General features: G+C 43.3%; 1 protein-coding gene across 2 annotated transcripts; it reads right to left on the bottom strand.

Moving 5' to 3' along the window:
* Nucleotides 1–1422: 1422 nt before the first annotated feature.
* On the bottom strand, nt 1423–19176 carry LOC129843496 (zinc finger protein 239-like). Of its 2 annotated transcripts, XM_055912248.1 has the most exons (3): nt 18609–19176; nt 2671–2793; nt 1423–2586 (listed from the first exon to the last, which is right to left on the bottom strand). In XM_055912248.1, exons 1-3 carry the CDS (start codon nt 18901–18903, stop codon nt 1928–1930), a joined length of 1077 nt encoding a protein of 358 aa, XP_055768223.1. In that variant the 5' UTR covers nt 18904–19176; the 3' UTR covers nt 1423–1927. The 2 variants fall into 2 exon arrangements, with proteins under 2 accessions (XP_055768223.1, XP_055768221.1); XM_055912246.1 differs by having other exon boundaries at nt 1423–2793.
* Nucleotides 19177–20522: the final 1346 nt, after the last annotated feature.

The following is a 20522-nucleotide window of genomic DNA, read 5'->3' as shown; positions in this document are numbered from 1 at the left end:
AGGATGCATAACGTCTAGCATTCCAAAGGTTGTGCGTTCGAATCTCATCACGTACAACCTTAGCATTGTAGCTAATTAGCAATTTTGCAACTACTTAGCATGTTAGCTAACCCTTCCTCTAACCTTCACCTAACCCCCAACTCCTAGAGCGAGCTAATGTTAGCTACAACACATTGGAATTCGTCACATATCATACGTTTTGCAATATTCATAACATATTGTATGAAATGGATGCTGGACATCCACAAATTAATCCACCATACGTAACATATCATACTAAATGGAGTGTCTTAGATTTACGTAAAGAATAATACGAAACGAAACACACGCTATCATACTAAATGGAGTGTCTTAGATTTACGTACAGAATAATACGAAACGCTCTGAGACCATGTTGTTATTTCTATATAACCTACACGTTCTCATTCTTAACTTCTAAAGCAAGTGGGGCGGTTGTGGCTTTCGTGACAACGGTCGCAAGAGTAGCTGCTCACCGATTTGAGGCTCCAACGCAGTTCCACATCAAATCAACCTTCTCCACTACCACATCCGCTATGTGGGTGTCTGCTATCACCAGTTAAGACTTGTTCTGATTGAATGAAAGTAATAAATTAGAAAAGCAGATGGTGCATAACCCCGCCCTAACAGGTGTTCTACTCCCCTAGCCAGCACCTCTCCTAAACAGGTGTTCTACTCCCCTAGCCAGCACCTCTCCTAAACAGGTGTTCTACTCCTCTAGCCAGCACCTCTCCTAAACAGGTGTTCTACTCCCCTAGCCAGCACCTCTCCTAAACAGGTGTTCTACTCCCCTAGCCAGCACCTCTCCTTAACAGGTGTTCTACTCTGCTAGCCAGCACCTTTCCTAAACAGGTGTTCTACTCTGCTAGCCAGCACCTCTCCTAAACAGGTGTGCGTTTCTTTCGCCTCCAGCTGTTATCGCCACAAGACAGTTCAATGGAAATACACCAAACTTTCTAAATGTCTACAAAAAATGAAAACCTATCTGTCATAAAACAATCATATCAAAATAACCAGAAATGATTTGCCTTACATCTTACAGATAATAATGTCCTCTACCCCGAAGTAGACGCTGAATAGGAATACACATTATTAATAAATACTGTTATGAACAGGTAGTGTGTTAATTTTTTGGGGTACTCTATTGTTGTAAACTCGCTCTTTTTCACATCCAATGTTTTTAATCTAGATGAGACCATACTATTCCTTTCAAGCCACACTGTATGAACAATCTTCCAAGTGGGGGACCCACGATGCAGATGTCAACCATGGAGCACATGCAAACATAACCGGATTATCTGTAGAGGAATGGCGCACGCACGCACGCACCCACCCACCCACACCCACACACACACACACCCACACCCCCACACACACACACACAGAGAGAGAGAGAGCCAAGAGTTTGAAAATAACAATTTAATCACAGAAAGCATACAAATGGAATCTGATGGGCTCTATATGTGCTCTATACTCAAGACATGAATTCATGTCTTGGGGTTTGTTTTAAAACACACCAATTCTTTTTTAGTAGGCTTTATCCAATTAGATTTCATATGGCATAACAAAAAGCACACATTTTCTGTAACAAATTTGAGACAAATTTGAACACTGTGTATGTGTTCTCTCATGAATTCTAAGAATGTGTGATGCACTAGATCTCGTTCCACACTGGGAGCAGTGGTAAGGCTTCTCCCCTGTTCTCTTCTCCCCTGTGTTTGTTACCTCATGGTCCTTCAGGTTCCCTAACTGGGTAAATATCTTTCCACACTGGAAACATTGATATTGTTTCTCTCTGGTGTGGATTCTTTCATGTTCTGTCAGTTGCCTTAATTAACAAGGTAAATCTCATTCCACGGTAGGATCAGTGGAAAGGCTACTCTACAGAGTTTGTTGGCGCATGTTAATTTTATTCTACAGTGGGAGAATTTCCAAAAGGCTTCACGCTTGTGTGTACTTTCTCATGCTGTTTCAGTTTGCCTAATTTCTTAAAACTCTTTCCACACTGGGAGCAGTGGTAAGGCTTCTCCCCCGTGTGTGCTCGCTCATGTGTTTTCAGGCTCCCTAGCTGGTTAAAACTCTTTCCACACTGGGAACATTGATAGGGCTTCTCTCCTGAGTGTATTCTCTCATGTGTTTTCAAGTTACATGACATGGTGAAATTCTTTCCGCACTGTGAGCAATGGTAAGGCTTCTCCCCTGTGTGTGTTCTTTCATGGTATTTCAGGTATGCGGACTGGGAAAAACTATTTTGACACTGGGAGCATTGGTAAGGCTTCTCTCCGGTGTGTATTCTCTCATGTCGTTTCAGGCCGTTTAACCGGCTAAATCTCTTCCCACAGTCTGAGCAGTGGTAAGGCTTTTCTCCAGAGTGTAAACCTATATGTCTTTTCAAGGAATCTGATGAGGTAAAACTATTTCCACACTGGGAGCATTGGAATGGTTTTTCTCCTGTGTGTACACTCTTATGCAATTTAAGATGTGATGACCGGATGAATCTCTTTCCACACTGGGAGCATTGGAATGACTTCTCTCCTGAGTGTATTCTCTCATGTGATTTCAGGGAACCTGACGAGGAAAATCTATTTCCACACTGGGAGCATTGGAACGGCTTCTCTCCTGAGTGTATTCTCTCATGTGATTTCAGGGAACCTGATGAGGAAAATCTCTTTTCACATTGAAAGCAGTGATGTGGTCTTGCTGATTTGGACATCACTGGTTCTGGTTCCTCGGAGGGACACGTTCCACTTTCAGAGTAAGGGTCTAGTCTCTCTCCTGCCAAAGACAAACAGAGTATTTTTCAGTTTAACAGAGAATTTCCAGTGGGCTCTCTGTTACTTTTGAAGTAATGACCATTTTACATGTAGAAATTGACATTATAGGCCATTAACCAATCACAGCCCTCCTTTATGATTGCACATTCAGTAAACCACCAGCAGAGGGAGGTTCCTTTGAATCCATTTTCCCATTCACTGTGTTGGTGGTGCTTTATACAATTGATCGTAACTTCAAAAGTAGCAGAGAGCCTACTCTGGAAATGTACATTTACATCCTTTGGCAGACGCTCTTATCCAGAGCGACTCACAGTTCATCTTAAGATCTCTCGGTGAGACAACCACATGTCAGTGACAGGAAGTAAATGTTTTCCTCAATAAAGATGTTCTCAGCAAAGTTAGCGCTAGTAGGAAAAGGCAAGTTGGGGGGAGGAGAGGATAAGACTGACTGAGATGTCTTATTTAAAGCTGCAATATGTCACTTTTTGGGTGATCCTGGGGGGGGGGGGGTGAACACCAAATTCACATAGAAATGCACCTTATAGATCTGTCATTCTCATTGAAAACAAGTCTTTACATCCTTAGAGATTGAAAGTGTTAGATTCAAACTCTTGTGTATGTCAAATGTAATTATTTAGTGGACTGTAAAAATGTGTACTCCTAACCTCTGACCTAACCAATTCAGTAACCTTCTGGTTAGTGTACACCCTGTACTGAAGTCCACTGTTATGTTCTGTACTGCACTCCACTGTTCTGTACTGCACTCTACTGTTATGTTCTGTACTGCACTCTACTGTTATGTTCTGTACTGCACTCTACTGTTATGTTCTGTGCTGCACTCTGCTGCTCTGTTCTGCGCTGCACTCTGCTGCTCTGTTCTGCGCTGCACTCTGCTGCTCTGTTCTGCGCTGCACTCTGCTGCTCTGTTCTGCGCTGCACTCTGCTGCTCTGTTCTGCGCTGCACTCTGCTGCTCTGTTCTGCGCTGCACTCTGCTGCTCTGTTCTGCGCTGCACTCTGCTGCTCTGTTCTGCGCTGCACTCTGCTGCTCTGTTCTGCGCTGCACTCTGCTGCTCTGTTCTGCGCTGCACTCTGCTGCTCTGTTCTGCGCTGCACTCTGCTGCTCTGTTCTGCGCTGCACTCTGCTGCTCTGTTCTGCGCTGCACTCTGCTGCTCTGTTCTGCGCTGCACTCTGCTGCTCTGTTCTGCGCTGCACTCTGCTGCTCTGTTCTGCGCTGCACTCTGCTGCTCTGTACTGCGCTGCACTCTGCTGCTCTGTACTGCGCTGCACTCTGCTGCTCTGTACTGCGCTGCACTCTGCTGCTCTGTACTGCGCTGCACTCTGCTGCTCTGTTCTGCGCTGCACTCTGCTGCTCTGTTCTGCGCTGCACTCTGCTGCTCTGTTCTGCGCTGCACTCTGCTGCTCTGTACTGCGCTGCACTCTGCTGCTCTGTACTGCGCTGCACTCTGCTGCTCTGTACTGCGCTGCACTCTGCTGCTCTGTACTGCGCTGCACTCTGCTGCTCTGTTCTGCGCTGCACTCCGCTGTTCTGTTCTGCGCTGCACTCCGCTGTTCTGTTCTGCGCTGCACTCCGCTGTTCTGTTCTGAGCGGCACTCCGCTGTTCTGTTCTGCGCGGCACTCCGCTGTTCTGTTCTGAGCGGCACTCCGCTGTTCTGTTCTGCGCGGCACTCCGCTGTTCTGTACTGTGCGGCACTCCGCTGTTCTGTTCTGTACTGCACTCTACTGTTATGTTCTGTACTCCACTGTTCTGTTCTGTACTGCACTCTACTGTTATGTTCTGTGCTGCACTCTACTGTTCTGTTCTGTACTGCGCGGCACTCCGCTGTTCTGTACTGCGCGGCACTCCGCTGTTCTGTTCTGTACTGTGCGGCACTCCGCTGTTATGTTCTGTACTGCACTCCGCTGTTATGTTCTGTACTGCACTCTACTGTTATGTTCTGTACTGCACTCCGCTGTTCTGTTCTGTACTGCACTCCGCTGTTCTGTTCTGTACTGTGCGGCACTCCGCTGTTATGTTCTGTACTGCACTCTACTGTTCTGTACTGCACTCTACTGTTCTGTACTGCACTCTACTGTTCTGTACTGCACTCTACTGTTCTGTACTGCACTCTACTGTTCTGTACTGCACTCTACTGTTCTGTACTGCACTCTACTGTTCTGTACTGCACTCTACTGTTCTGTACTGCACTCTACTGTTCTGTACTGCACTCTACTGTTCTGTACTGCACTCTACTGTTCTGTACTGCACTCTACTGTTCTGTACTGCACTCCACTGTTCTGTACTGTACTCTACTGTTCTGTTCTGTACTCCACTGTTCTGTTCTGTACTCCACTGTTCTGTTCTGTACTCTACTGTTCTGTACTGCACTCTACTGTTCTGTACTGCACTCTACTGTTCTGTACTGCACTCCACTGTTCTGTACTGTACTCTACTGTTCTGTTCTGTACTCCACTGTTCTGTTCTGTACTCCACTGTTCTGTACTGCACTCTACTGTTCTGTACTGCACTCTACTGTTCTGTACTGCACTCTACTGTTATGTTCTGTACTGCACTCTACTGTTATGTTCTGTGCTGCACTGTTATGTTCTGTACTGCACTCCACTGTTCTGTACTGTACTCTACTGTTCTGTTCTGTACTCCACTGTTCTGTTCTGTACTCCACTGTTCTGTACTGCACTCTACTGTTCTGTACTGCACTCTACTGTTCTGTACTGTACTCTACTGTTCTGTTCTGTACTCCACTGTTCTGTTCTGTACTCCACTGTTCTGTTCTGTACTCCACTGTTCTGTACTGCACTCCACTGTTCTGTTCTGTACTCCACTGTTCTGTACTGCACTCTACTGTTCTGTACTGCACTCTACTGTTATGTTCTGTGCTGCACTGTTATGTTCTGTACTGCACTCCACTGTTCTGTACTGTACTCTACTGTTCTGTTCTGTACTCCACTGTTCTGTACTGCACTCTACTGTTCTGTACTGCACTCCACTGTTCTGTACTGTACTCTACTGTTCTGTTCTGTACTCCACTGTTCTGTACTGTACTCCACTGTTCTGTACTGCACTCCACTGTTCTGTACTGCACTCTACTGTTATGTTCTGTGCTGCACTGTTATGTTCTGTACTGCACTCCACTGTTCTGTACTGCACTCTACTGTTATGTTCTGTGCTGCACTGTTATGTTCTGTACTGCACTCTACTGTTCTGTACTGCACTCTACTGTTCTGTACTGCACTCTACTGTTCTGTACTGCACTCTACTGTTCTGTACTGCACTCTACTGTTCTGTACTGCACTCTACTGTTCTGTACTGCACTCTACTGTTCTGTACTGCACTCCACTGTTCTGTACTGCACTCCACTGTTCTGTACTGCACTCTACTGTTATGTTCTGTGCTGCACTGTTATGTTCTGTACTGCACTCCACTGTTCTGTACTGTACTCTACTGTTCTGTTCTGTACTCCACTGTTCTGTTCTGTGCTGCACTCTACTGTTATGTTCTGTACTGCACTCCACTGTTCTGTACTGCACTCTACTGTTCTGTTCTGTACTGCACTCCACTGTTCTGTTCTGTGCTGCACTCTACTGTTATGTTCTGTACTGCACTCCACTGTTATGTTCTGTACTGCACTCTACTGTTATGTTCTGTACTGCACTGTTATGTTCTGTACTCTACTGTTATGTTCTGTACTGCACTCTACTGTTATGTTCTGTACTGCACTCCACTGTTCTGTTCTGTGCTGCACTCTACTGTTATGTTCTGTACTGCACTCCACTGTTATGTTCTGTACTGCACTCTACTGTTCTGTTCTGTACTGCACTCTACTATTATGTTCTGTACTGCACTCTACTGTTATGTTCTGTACTGCACTCTACTGTTCTGTACTGCACTCCACTGTTATGTTCTGTACTGCACTCTACTGTTATGTTCTGTACTGCACTCTACTGTTCTGTACTGCACTCCACTGTTATGTTCTGTACTGCACTCTACTGTTCTGTTCTGTACTGCACTCTACTGTTATGTTCTGTTCTGTACTCTACTGTTCTGTTCTGTACTGCACTCTACTGTTATGTTCTGTTCTGTACTGCACTCTACTGTTATGTTCTGTACTGCACTCTACTGTTATGTTCTGTACTGCACTCTACTGTTCTGTTCTGTACTGCACTCTACTGTTATGTTCTGTTCTGTACTGCACTCTACTGTTATGTTCTGTACTGCACTCTGCTGTTCTGTACTGCACTCTACTGTTATGTTCTGTTCTGTACTGCACTCTACTGTTCTGTTCTGTACTCTACTGTTATGTACTGCACTCTACTGTTCTGTTCTGTACTCTACTGTTATGTACTGCACTCTACTGTTCTGTTCTGTACTGCACTCTACTGTTATGTTCTGTTCTGTACTGCACTCTACTGTTATGTTCTGTACTGCACTCCACTGTTCTGTACTGCACTCTACTGTTATGTACTGCACTCTACTGTTCTGTTCTGTACTGCACTCTACTGTTATGTTCTGTTCTGTACTGCACTCTACTGTTATGTTCTGTACTGCACTCTACTGTTATGTTCTGTACTGCACTCTACTGTTCTGTTCTGTACTGCACTCTACTGTTATGTTCTGTTCTGTACTGCACTCTACTGTTCTGTTCTGTACTCTACTGTTATGTACTGCACTCCACTGTTCTGTTCTGTACTCTACTGTTATGTACTGCACTCTACTGTTCTGTACTGCACTCTACTGTTCTGTTCTGTACTCTACTGTTATGTACTGCACTCCACTGTTCTGTTCTGTACTCTACTGTTCTGTACTGCACTCTACTGTTCTGTACTGCACTCTACTGTTCTGTACTGCACTCTACTGTTATGTACTGCACTCCACTGTTCTGTTCTGTACTCTACTGTTCTGTACTGCACTCTACTGTTCTGTTCTGTACTCTACTGTTATGTACTGCACTCCACTGTTCTGTTCTGTACTCTACTGTTCTGTACTGCACTCTACTGTTCTGTACTGCACTCTACTGTTCTGTTCTGTACTCTACTGTTATGTACTGCACTCCACTGTTCTGTTCTGTACTCTACTGTTCTGTACTGCACTCTACTGTTCTGTACTGCACTCTACTGTTCTGTACTGCACTCTACTGTTATGTACTGCACTCCACTGTTCTGTTCTGTACTCTACTGTTCTGTACTGCACTCTACTGTTCTGTTCTGTACTCTACTGTTATGTACTGCACTCCACTGTTCTGTTCTGTACTGCACTCTGCTGTTATGTTCTGCACTCCACTGTTATGTTATGTTCTGCACTCCACTGTTCTGTACTGCACTCCACTGTTCTGTACTGCACTCTACTGTTCTGTACTGCACTCTACTGTTCTGTACTGCACTCCACTGTTCTGTTCTGTACTGCACTCCACTGTTCTGTACTGCACTCCACTGTTCTGTACTGCACTCTACTGTTCTGTACTGCACTCTACTGTTCTGTACTGCACTCTACTGTTATGTTATGTTCTGCACTCCACTGTTCTGTTCTGTACTGCACTCTACTGTTCTGTACTGCACTCTACTGTTCTGTACTGCACTCTACTGTTATGTTATGTTCTGCACTCCACTGTTATGTTCTGTTCTGTACTGCACTGTTATGTTCTGTACTGCACTCCACTGTTATGTTCTGTACTGCACTCCACTGTTATGTTCTGTACTGCACTCCACTGTTCTGTTCTGTACTGCACTCTACTGTTATGTTCTGTACTGCACTCTGCTGTTATGTACTGTACTGCACTCCACTGTTCTGTTCTGTACTGCACTCCACTGTTCTGTACTGCACTCTACTGTTCTGTACTGCACTCTACTGTTATGTACTGCACTCCACTGTTCTGTTCTGTACTGCACTCCACTGTTCTGTTCTGTACTGCACTCTACTGTTATGTTCTGTACTGCACTCTGCTGTTATGTACTGTACTGCACTCCACTGTTCTGTTCTGTACTGCACTCTACTGTTCTGTACTGCACTCTACTGTTCTGTACTGCACTCTACTGTTCTGTACTGCACTCTACTGTTCTGTACTGCACTCCACTGTTCTGTTCTGTACTGCACTCCACTGTTATGTTCTGTACTGCACTCTACTGTTCTGTACTGCACTCTACTGTTCTGTACTGCACTCTACTGTTCTGTACTGCACTCTACTGTTCTGTACTGTACTCTACTGTTCTGTACTGCACTCTACTGTTCTGTACTGCACTCCACTGTTCTGTTATGTACTGCACTCCACTGTTCTGTTCTGTACTGCACTCCACTGTTATGTTCTGTACTGCACTCCACTGTTATGTTCTGTACTGCACTCTACTATTATGTACTGCACTCCACTGTTCTGTACTGCACTCTACTGTTCTGTACTGCACTCTACTGTTCTGTACTGCACTCTACTGTTCTGTACTGCACTCTACTGTTCTGTACTGCACTCTACTGTTCTGTACTGCACTCTACTGTTCTGTACTGCACTCTACTGTTCTGTTCTGCACTCTACTGTTCTGTTCTGCACTCTACTGTTCTGTTCTGCACTCTACTGTATTGTTCTGTGCTGCACTCTGCTGTTCTGTACTGCACTCTGCTGTTCTGTACTGCACTCTGCTGTTATGTACTGTACTGCACTCTACTATTATGTACTGCACTCCACTGTTCTGTTCTGTACTGCACTCCACTGTTCTGTTCTGTACTGCACTCTACTGTTATGTACTGCACTCCACTGTTCTGTTCTGTACTGCACTCTGCTGTTCTGTTCTGTAATGCACTCCACTTATGTTCTGTACTGCACTCTACTGTACTGCACTCTACTGTTCTGTACTGCGCTCCACTGTTATGTTCTGTACTCTACTGTGCTGCACTCTACTGCTCTGTTCTGTACTGCACTCTACTGTTCTGTACTCTACTGTTATGTTCTGTACTGCACTCTACTGTTCTGTTCTGTACTGCACTCTACTGTTCTGTTCTGTACTGCACTCTACTGTTCTGTTCTGTACTGCACTCTACTGTTATGTTCTGTACTGTACTCTACTGTTATGTTCTGTACTGCACTCTACTGTTATGTTCTGTACTGCACTCTACTGTTATGTTCTGTACTGCACTCTACTGTTATGTTCTGTACTGCACTCCACTGTTATGTTCTGTACTGCACTCTACTGTTATGTTCTGTACTGCACTCTACTGTTATGTTCTGTAATGTACTCCACTGTTATGTTCTGTACTGCACTCCACTGTTATGTTCTGTACTGCACTCTACTGTTATGTTCTGTACTGCACTCTACTGTTCTGTTCTGTACTGCACTCTACTGTTATGTTCTGTACTGCACTCTACTGTTATGTTCTGTACTGCACTCTACTGTTATGTTCTGTACTGCACTCCGCTGTTATGTTCTGTACTGCACTCTACTGTTATGTTCTGTACTGCACTCCACTGTTATGTTCTGTACTGCACTCCACTGTTATGTTCTGTACTGCACTCCACTGTTATGTTCTGTACTGTACTCTACTGTTATGTTCTGTACTGCACTCTACTGTTATGTTCTGTACTGCACTCTACTGTTATGTTCTGTACTGCACTCTACTGTTATGTTCTGTACTGCACTCCACTGTTATGTTCTGTACTGCACTCTACTGTTATGTTCTGTGCTGCACTCTACTGTTATGTACTGCGCTCTACAGTTATGTTCTGTACTGCACTCCACTGTTCTGTTCTGTACTGCACTCCACTGTTATGTTCTGTACTGCACTCTACAGTTATGTTCTGTACTGCACTCTACTGTTATGTTCTGTACTGCACTCTAATGTTATGTACTGCGCTCTACAGTTATGTTCTGTACTGCACTCCACTGTTATGTTCTGTACTGCACTCCACTGTTATGTTCTGTACTGCACTCTACAGTTATGTTCTGTACTGCACTCTACTGTTATGTTCTGTACTGCACTCTACAGTTATGTTCTGTACTGCACTCCACTGTTATGTTCTGTACTGCACTCCACTGTTATGTTCTGTACTGCACTCTACTGTTATGTTCTGTACTGCACTCTACTGTTATGTTCTGTACTGCACTCTGCTGTTCTGTTCTGTACTGCACTCCACTGTTATGTTCTGTACTGCACTCTACTGTTATGTTCTGTACTGCACTCTACTGTTATGTTCTGTACTGCACTCTACAGTTATGTTCTGTACTGCACTCTACAGTTATGTTCTGTACTGCACTCCACTGTTATGTTCTGTACTGCACTCTACAGTTATGTTCTGTACTGCACTCTACAGTTATGTTCTACACTCTACTTTTATGTTCTGTACTGCACTCTACTGTTATGTTCTGTACTGCACTCTACAGTTATGTTCTGTTCTGCACTCTACTGTTATGTTCTGTTCTGCACTCTACTGTTATGTTCTGTTCTGCACTCCACTGTTCTGTTCTGCACTCCACTGTTCTGTTCTGCACTCCACTGTTCTGTTCTGCACTCCACTGTTATGTTCTGTACTGCACTCTACTGTTATGTTCTGTACTGCACTCCACTGTTATGTTCTGCACTCTACAGTTATGTTCTGCACTCCACTGTATTGTTCTGTACTGCACTCTACAGTTATGTTCTGTACTGCACTCTACTGTTATGTTCTGTACTGCACTCTACTGTTATGTTCTGTACTGCACTCCACTGTTATGTTCTGTGCTGCACTCCACTGTTATGTTCTGTACTGCACTCCACTGTTATGTTCTGTACTGCACTCCACTGTTATGTTCTGTACTGCACTCCACTGTTATGTTCTGTACTGCACTCCACTGTTATGTTCTGTACTGCACTCCACTGTTATGTTCTGTACTGCACTCTACTGTTATGTTCTGTACTGCACTCCACTGTTATGTTCTGTACTGCACTCTACTGTTATGTTCTGTACTGCACTCTACTGTTATGTTCTGTACTGCACTCCACTGTTATGTTCTGTACTGCACTCTACTGTTATGTTCTGTACTGCACTCCACTGTTATGTTCTGTGCTGCACTCTACTGTTATGTTCTGTACTGCACTCTACTGTTATGTTCTGTACTGCACTCTACTGTTATGTTCTGTACTGCACTCCACTGTTATGTTCTGTACTGCACTCTACTGTTATGTTCTGTACTGCACTCCACTGTTATGTTCTGTACTGCACTCCACTGTTATGTTCTGTACTGCACTCTACTGTTATGTTCTGTACTGCACTCCACTGTTATGTTCTGTACTGCACTCCACTGTTATGTTCTGTACTGCACTCTACTGTTATGTTCTGTACTGCACTCTACTGTTCTGTTCTGTACTGCACTCTACTGTTATGTTCTGTACTGCACTCTACTGTTATGTTCTGTACTGCACTCTACTGTTATGTTCTGTACTGCACTCCGCTGTTATGTTCTGTACTGCACTCTACTGTTATGTTCTGTACTGCACTCCACTGTTATGTTCTGTACTGCACTCCACTGTTATGTTCTGTACTGCACTCCACTGTTATGTTCTGTACTGTACTCTACTGTTATGTTCTGTACTGCACTCTACTGTTATGTTCTGTACTGCACTCTACTGTTATGTTCTGTACTGCACTCTACTGTTATGTTCTGTACTGCACTCCACTGTTATGTTCTGTACTGCACTCTACTGTTATGTTCTGTGCTGCACTCTACTGTTATGTACTGCGCTCTACAGTTATGTTCTGTACTGCACTCCACTGTTCTGTTCTGTACTGCACTCCACTGTTATGTTCTGTACTGCACTCTACAGTTATGTTCTGTACTGCACTCTACTGTTATGTTCTGTACTGCACTCTAATGTTATGTACTGCGCTCTACAGTTATGTTCTGTACTGCACTCCACTGTTATGTTCTGTACTGCACTCCACTGTTATGTTCTGTACTGCACTCTACAGTTATGTTCTGTACTGCACTCTACTGTTATGTTCTGTACTGCACTCTACAGTTATGTTCTGTACTGCACTCCACTGTTATGTTCTGTACTGCACTCCACTGTTATGTTCTGTACTGCACTCTACTGTTATGTTCTGTACTGCACTCTACTGTTATGTTCTGTACTGCACTCTGCTGTTCTGTTCTGTACTGCACTCCACTGTTATGTTCTGTACTGCACTCTACTGTTATGTTCTGTACTGCACTCTACTGTTATGTTCTGTACTGCACTCTACAGTTATGTTCTGTACTGCACTCTACAGTTATGTTCTGTACTGCACTCCACTGTTATGTTCTGTACTGCACTCTACAGTTATGTTCTGTACTGCACTCTACAGTTATGTTCTACACTCTACTTTTATGTTCTGTACTGCACTCTACTGTTATGTTCTGTACTGCACTCTACAGTTATGTTCTGTTCTGCACTCTACTGTTATGTTCTGTTCTGCACTCTACTGTTATGTTCTGTTCTGCACTCCACTGTTCTGTTCTGCACTCCACTGTTCTGTTCTGCACTCCACTGTTCTGTTCTGCACTCCACTGTTATGTTCTGTACTGCACTCTACTGTTATGTTCTGTACTGCACTCCACTGTTATGTTCTGCACTCTACAGTTATGTTCTGCACTCCACTGTATTGTTCTGTACTGCACTCTACAGTTATGTTCTGTACTGCACTCTACTGTTATGTTCTGTACTGCACTCTACTGTTATGTTCTGTACTGCACTCCACTGTTATGTTCTGTGCTGCACTCCACTGTTATGTTCTGTACTGCACTCCACTGTTATGTTCTGTACTGCACTCCACTGTTATGTTCTGTACTGCACTCCACTGTTATGTTCTGTACTGCACTCCACTGTTATGTTCTGTACTGCACTCCACTGTTATGTTCTGTACTGCACTCTACTGTTATGTTCTGTACTGCACTCCACTGTTATGTTCTGTACTGCACTCTACTGTTATGTTCTGTACTGCACTCTACTGTTATGTTCTGTACTGCACTCCACTGTTATGTTCTGTACTGCACTCTACTGTTATGTTCTGTACTGCACTCCACTGTTATGTTCTGTGCTGCACTCTACTGTTATGTTCTGTACTGCACTCTACTGTTATGTTCTGTACTGCACTCTACTGTTATGTTCTGTACTGCACTCCACTGTTATGTTCTGTACTGCACTCTACTGTTATGTTCTGTACTGCACTCTACTGTTATGTTCTGTACTGCACTCTACTGTTATGTTCTGTACTGCACTGTTATGTTCTGTACTCTACTGTTATGTTCTGTACTGCACTCTACTGTTATGTTCTGTACTGCACTCCACTGTTATGTTCTGTACTGCACTCTACTGTTATGTTCTGTACTGCACTCCACTGTTATGTTCTGCACTCTACTGTTATGTTCTGTACTGCACTCCACTGTTATGTTCTGTACTGCACTCTACTGTTCTGTACTGCACTCTACTGTTATGTTCTGTACTGCACTCCACTGTTATGTTCTGTACTGCACTCTACTGTTATGTTCTGTACTGCACTCCACTGTTCTGTACTGCACTCTACTGTTATGTTCTGTACTGCACTCCACTGTTATGTTCTGTACTGCACTCTACTGTTATGTTCTGTACTGCACTCTACTGTTATGTTCTGTACTGCACTCTACTGTTATGTTCTGTACTGCACTGTTATGTTCTGTACTCTACTGTTATGTTCTGTACTGCACTCTACTGTTATGTTCTGTACTGCACTCTACTGTTATGTTCTGTACTGCACTCTACTGTTATGTTCTGTACTGCACTCTACTGTTATGTTCTGTACTGCACTCCACTGTTATGTTCTGTACTCTACTGTTATGTTCTGTACTGCACTCTACTGTTATGTTCTGTACTGCACTCTACTGTTATGTTCTGTACTGCACTCTACTGTTATGTTCTGTACTGCACTCTACTGTTATGTTCTGTACTGCACTCTACTGTTCTGTTCTGTACTGCACTCTACTGTTCTGTTCTGCACTCTACTGTTCTGTTCTGCACTCCACTGTTCTGTTCTGCACTCCACTGTTCTGTACTCCACTCTACTGTTATGTTCTGTACTGCACTCTACAGTTATGTTCTGTACTGCACTCTACTGTTATGTTCTGTACTGCACTCCACTGTTATGTTCTGTACTGCACTCTACTGTTCTGTTCTGTACTGCACTCTACTGTTCTGTTCTGTACTGCACTCTACTGTTCTGTTCTGTACTCCACTCTACTGTTATGTTCTGTACTGCACTCTACAGTTATGTTCTGTACTGCACTCCACTGTTCTGTACTGCACTCCACTGTTCTGTTCTGCACTCCACTGTTCTGTACTCCACTCTACTGTTATGTTCTGTACTGCACTCTACAGTTATGTTCTGTACTGCACTCTACTGTTATGTTCTGTACTGCACTCCACTGTTCTGTTCTGTACTGCACTCTACTGTTCTGTTCTGTACTGCACTCCACTGTTATGTTCTGTTCTGTACTCTACTGTTCTGTACTGCACTCCACTGTTCTGTTCTGCACTCTACTGTTCTGTTCTGTACTCCACTGTTCTGTTCTGTACTGCACTCTACAGTTATGTTCTGTACTGCACTCTACTGTTATGTTCTGTACTGCACTCTACTGTTATGTTCTGTACTGCACTCCACTGTTCTGTTCTGTACTGCACTCTACTGTTATGTTCTGTACTGCACTGTTATGTTCTGTACTCTACTGTTATGTTCTGTACTGCACTCTACTGTTATGTTCTGTACTGCACTCTACTGTTATGTTCTGTACTGCACTCTACTGTTATGTTCTGTACTGCACTCTACTGTTATGTTCTGTACTGCACTCCACTGTTCTGTTCTGTACTGCACTCTACTGTTATGTTCTGTACTGCACTCTACTGTTATGTTCTGTACTGCACTCTACTGTTATGTTCTGTACTGCACTGTTATGTTCTGTACTCTACTGTTATGTTCTGTACTGCACTCTACTGTTATGTTCTGTACTGCACTCTACTGTTATGTTCTGTACTGCACTCCACTGTTATGTTCTGTACTGCACTCTACTGTTATGTTCTGTACTGCACTCTACTGTTATGTTCTGTACTGCACTCTACTGTTATGTTCTGTACTGCACTGTTATGTTCTGTACTCTACTGTTATGTTCTGTACTGCACTCTACTGTTATGTTCTGTACTGCACTGTTATGTTCTGTACTCTACTGTTATGTTCTGTACTGCACTCTACTGTTATGTTCTGTACTGCACTCTACTGTTATGTTCTGTACTGCACTCTACTGTTATGTTCTGTACTGCACTGTTATGTTCTGTACTCTACTGTTATGTTCTGTACTGCACTCCACTGTTATGTTCTGTACTGCACTCCACTGTTATGTTCTGTACTGCACTCCACTGTTATGTTCTGTACTGCACTCCACTGTTATGTTCTGTACTGCACTCCACTGTTATGTTCTGTACTGCACTCTACTGTTCTGTTCTGTACTGTTCTGTTCTGAACTCTACTGTTATGTTCTGTACTGCACTCCACTGTTATGTTCTGTACTGCACTCTACTGTTATGTTCTGTTCTGCACTCTACTGTTATGTTCTGTACTGCACTCTACTATTATGTTCTGTACTGCACTCTACTGTTATGTTCTGTACTGCACTCCACTGTTATGTTCTGTACTGCACTCCACTGTTATGTTCTGTACTGCACTCTACTGTTCTGTTCTGTACTGCACTCTACTGTTCTGTTCTGTACTGTACTGCACTCTACTGTTCTGCACTCTACTGTTCTGTTCTGTTCTGTACTGCACTCCACTGTTATGTTCTGTACTGCGCTCTACAGTTATGTACTGCACTCTACTGTTATGTTCTGTGCTGCACTCTACTGTTCTGTTCTGTACTGTTCTGTTCTGAACTCTACTGTTATGTTCTGTACTGCACTCCACTGTTATGTTCTGTACTGCACTGTTATGTTATGTACTGCACTCTACTGTTATGTTCTGTGCTGCACTCTACTGTTCTGTTCTGTACTGTTCTGTTCTGAACTCTACTGTTATGTTCTGTACTGCACTCCACTGTTATGTTCTGTACTCCACTGTTATGTTCTGTACTGCACTCCACTGTTATGTTCTGTACTGCACTCTGCTGTTATGTTCTGTACTCCACTGTTATGTTCTGTACTCCACTGTTATGTTCTGTACTGCACTCCACTGTTATGTTCTGTACTGCACTCTACTGTTCTGTTCTGTACTGTTCTGTTCTGAACTCTACTGTTATGTTCTGTTCTCTACTGTTCTGTTCTCTACTCTACTGCTCTGTTCTGTTCTCTACTGTTCTGTTCTCTACTGTTCTATTCTCTACTGTTCTCTACTGTTCTGTTCTCTACTCTACTGTTCTGTTCTGTACTGAACTCTACTGTTATGTTCTGTTCTCTACTGTTCTGTTCTGTTCTCTACTGTTCTGTTCTCTACTGTTCTGTTCTCTACTCTACTGTTCTCTACTCTACTGTTCTGTTCTCTACTGTTCTGTTCTCTACTGTTCTGTTCTCTACTGTCCTGTTCTCTACTCTACTGTTCTGTTCTCTACTGTTCTGTTCTCTACTCTTCTGTTCTCTACTGTTCTCTACTCTACTGTTCTCTACTCTACTGTTCTCTACTCTACTGTTCTCTACTCTACTGTTCTGTTCTCTACTGTTCTGTTCTCTACTCTACTGTTCTGTTCTCTACTGTTCTGTTCTCTACTCTACTGTTCTGTTCTCTACTCTACTGTTCTGTTCTCTACTCTACTGTTCTGTTCTCTACTCTACTGTTCTGTACTGTCCTTTGATGTCCAACTTCAGATTTGGTCCGGACCAACCAAATTTGGTCTTGTTTGGGGGCAGAGCTCATTAAAATAATAGCCAGTGTATAGAACAATACCCGAATATGCAAAGTAGGATAGTGCATATTTCTACCTTTGTGTACCTATTCAGGATGCATCACCACGAAGAGAGAACCCACTTCACTTACTGTACTTCAATAACCAAAACAGATGTTTTTCAAAGTCAGTGTTTCATGTCATAGATGACACCTCATTCTTTCTGCAGACTTCGTTGATTCTTAATTCGGAGTGAATATTTAACAGAGTTTTTTGAATTTTCCCCAACATGAGGGAGATGGAACCAACATTCTGTAACCAAACTTTGCATCTGCACAATTCCTCCAGTAATATTATTATTTTTTTGTTGTCAAATGTTAAAAGTAGTGATTGTGCATAGAGTGGAAAGGTTTGTTCAGCTTTGAAATATTTTGTTTTGTTTTGTTTGGCATACATTTAAAGTAAGAAATCTGAGTCTCGCGATTTCATACCTTTAACAATTACCAATACAGAACAAATTATTGAAAGTGTAGAACTTCCGTAGAATGCCCATTTAAAGAGGCAATCTGCAGTTGCTACGTCCACTTTTTTGGACTTCTACATTAATTATATGTACCCATTTATTCTTGAAAATATAAGTTATTAATACCTCATGAGTTAGTTCAACTGTCATACCCCATCAGAACCTACTATATACAATCAAAACAAGGTTAAAACTAGCATTTTAGATGATCAGTCTTTGCATCCATAGTTCTGTCTATGAATTTGAGAGTGGTTACATTTCATCAGCCCCATCCCTCAGATTTTTACAGAAACAGGGACGGGGATCTCGCTTTGATATTGTTTCAACTGCAGATTTCCCCTTCAAAACCACTCATTTGGATCAACAACTGCAGATTTCCCCTTCAAAACCACACATTAGTTCAACAACTGCAGCGCTTGTGCCCATGTTTTTAAGACAGTACTCACTGGTGTTAATCAGATCTCCATTCTGCTCTTCTTCCTCCTCCAATGTGACAGTGATCTCCCCATCCTCTTCTTTCACTGTGACAGTCATCGCCTCTTCCTCCCCTTTCACTCCGAAAACGTCATCCTCTTCCTTCACAGTAACATCCTCCTCTTTCACTCTGAAAGCTTCTTCTTCTTTCAATGTAACAGCTTCATTTTTTTTAACTGTGACAGCCTCCTCTCCCTCCTCCTCTTTCACGAGAGCTTCTTTCTCTGTCCAGCAGACCTGCTCTTCTTTAGCAAGGGACAAGCTCATGGTCGAATATGTTAGCTAGCTAGTTAGCATTAGCGAATAGCCCACTAACGTTACTAGGCTAAGTTAATAAGTAATCTTACAGACAACGTAAATATGACATTTTATGAAGTATAGTAAATAAGCAGTTAGTGTGTTTAAAACACGGAGGTTAATATACACCAAAAATGGTCAATGAGCTCCAATGTGACGGTTTTATGTTGGCTAGCTAGCTGTGAAGATGGCTGAATCAGTAGCAGTGTTGTAGCTGTTGTTGAAGAAGCGTCCCGCACCGTCCATTAGATTATACGTCACGCAAGAGGCAGCAGCTGAAAGACTCAATTGCCATCTGCTGAGTCATGAGGGTAACGCAATTTAACAAAAATAATATTCTTGCAATTAATTAAAAACTAGGCAGGTTTTCATTTACCCAGGATAATTCGAAAAGCAATGTCGCAAAAAGAAAATCATTGCGACCTGTGTAACAGATCCGGCAGGAGAAATCTTCAAAAGATACCATTTTAGTCTCAGTTAAGCAGGGCTGGAATTGTCTTTTGTATAACTTTCTTTATTGCAACAAAAAAGTGATGGATGGAACATGTGCAGTTGGGGCTGTAACACAGGGTTATAAACTGTATGTTGCATCTAGTATAACATCCAGCTCAGAGTTACACCCAGCCTTCGGCTCAGAGTTACACCCAGCATCCGGCTCAGAGTTACATCCAGCATCCGGCTCAGAGTTACACCCAGCATCCGGCTCAGAGTTACATCCAGCATCCGGCTCAGAGTTACACCCAGCATCCGGCTCAGAGTTACACCCAGCCTCCGGCTCAGAGTTACACCCAGCCTTCGGCTCAGAGTTACACCCAGCATCCGGCTCAGAGTTACACCCAGCATCCGGCTCAGAGTTACACCCAGCATCCGGCTCAGAGTTACACCCAGCATCCGGCTCAGAGTTACACCCAGCATCCGGCTCAGAGTTACACCCAGCATCCGGCTCAGAGTTACACCCAGCCTTTGGCTCAGAGTTACACCCAGCATCCGGCTCAGAGTTACACCCAGCCTCCGGCTCAGAGTTACACCCAGCATCCGGCTCAGAGTTACACCCAGCCTTCGGCTCAGAGTTACACCCAGCATCCGGCTCAGAGTTACACCCAGCATCCGGCTCAGAGTTACACCCAGCATCCGGCTCAGAGTTACACCCAGCCTCCGGCTCAGAGTTACACCCAGCATCCGGCTCAGAGTTACACCCAGCATCCGGCTCAGAGTTACACCCAGCATCCGGCTCAGAGTTACATCCAGCATTCGGCTCAGAGTTACAGAGCCTTCAGAAAGATTTATACCCCTTGACTTATTCCACATTTTGTTGTGTTAAAGCCTGAATTCAACATGGATTAAATAAATACAAATTCTCATTGATCTAAACACAATACCCCATAATGACAAAGTGATGTGATATGTTTGCAAATTTATTGAAAATGCAATATAGAAATATCTCATTTACATAAGTATTCACACCACTGATTCAATGCATGCTGGAATCACCTTTGGCAGTGATTACAGCTGTGAGTCTTTCTGGATACGTCTCTAAGAGCTTTGCACAAATGGATTGTACAATATTTGCACATTATTTTACATTTACA

This window comes from Salvelinus fontinalis, unplaced genomic scaffold (assembly GCF_029448725.1).
Source record: "Salvelinus fontinalis isolate EN_2023a unplaced genomic scaffold, ASM2944872v1 scaffold_0144, whole genome shotgun sequence".
Classification (NCBI taxonomy): domain Eukaryota; kingdom Metazoa; phylum Chordata; class Actinopteri; order Salmoniformes; family Salmonidae; genus Salvelinus; species Salvelinus fontinalis.
Note: the sequence above shows the minus strand (reverse complement) of the source record. Positions and strands in the feature narration are given on the sequence as shown.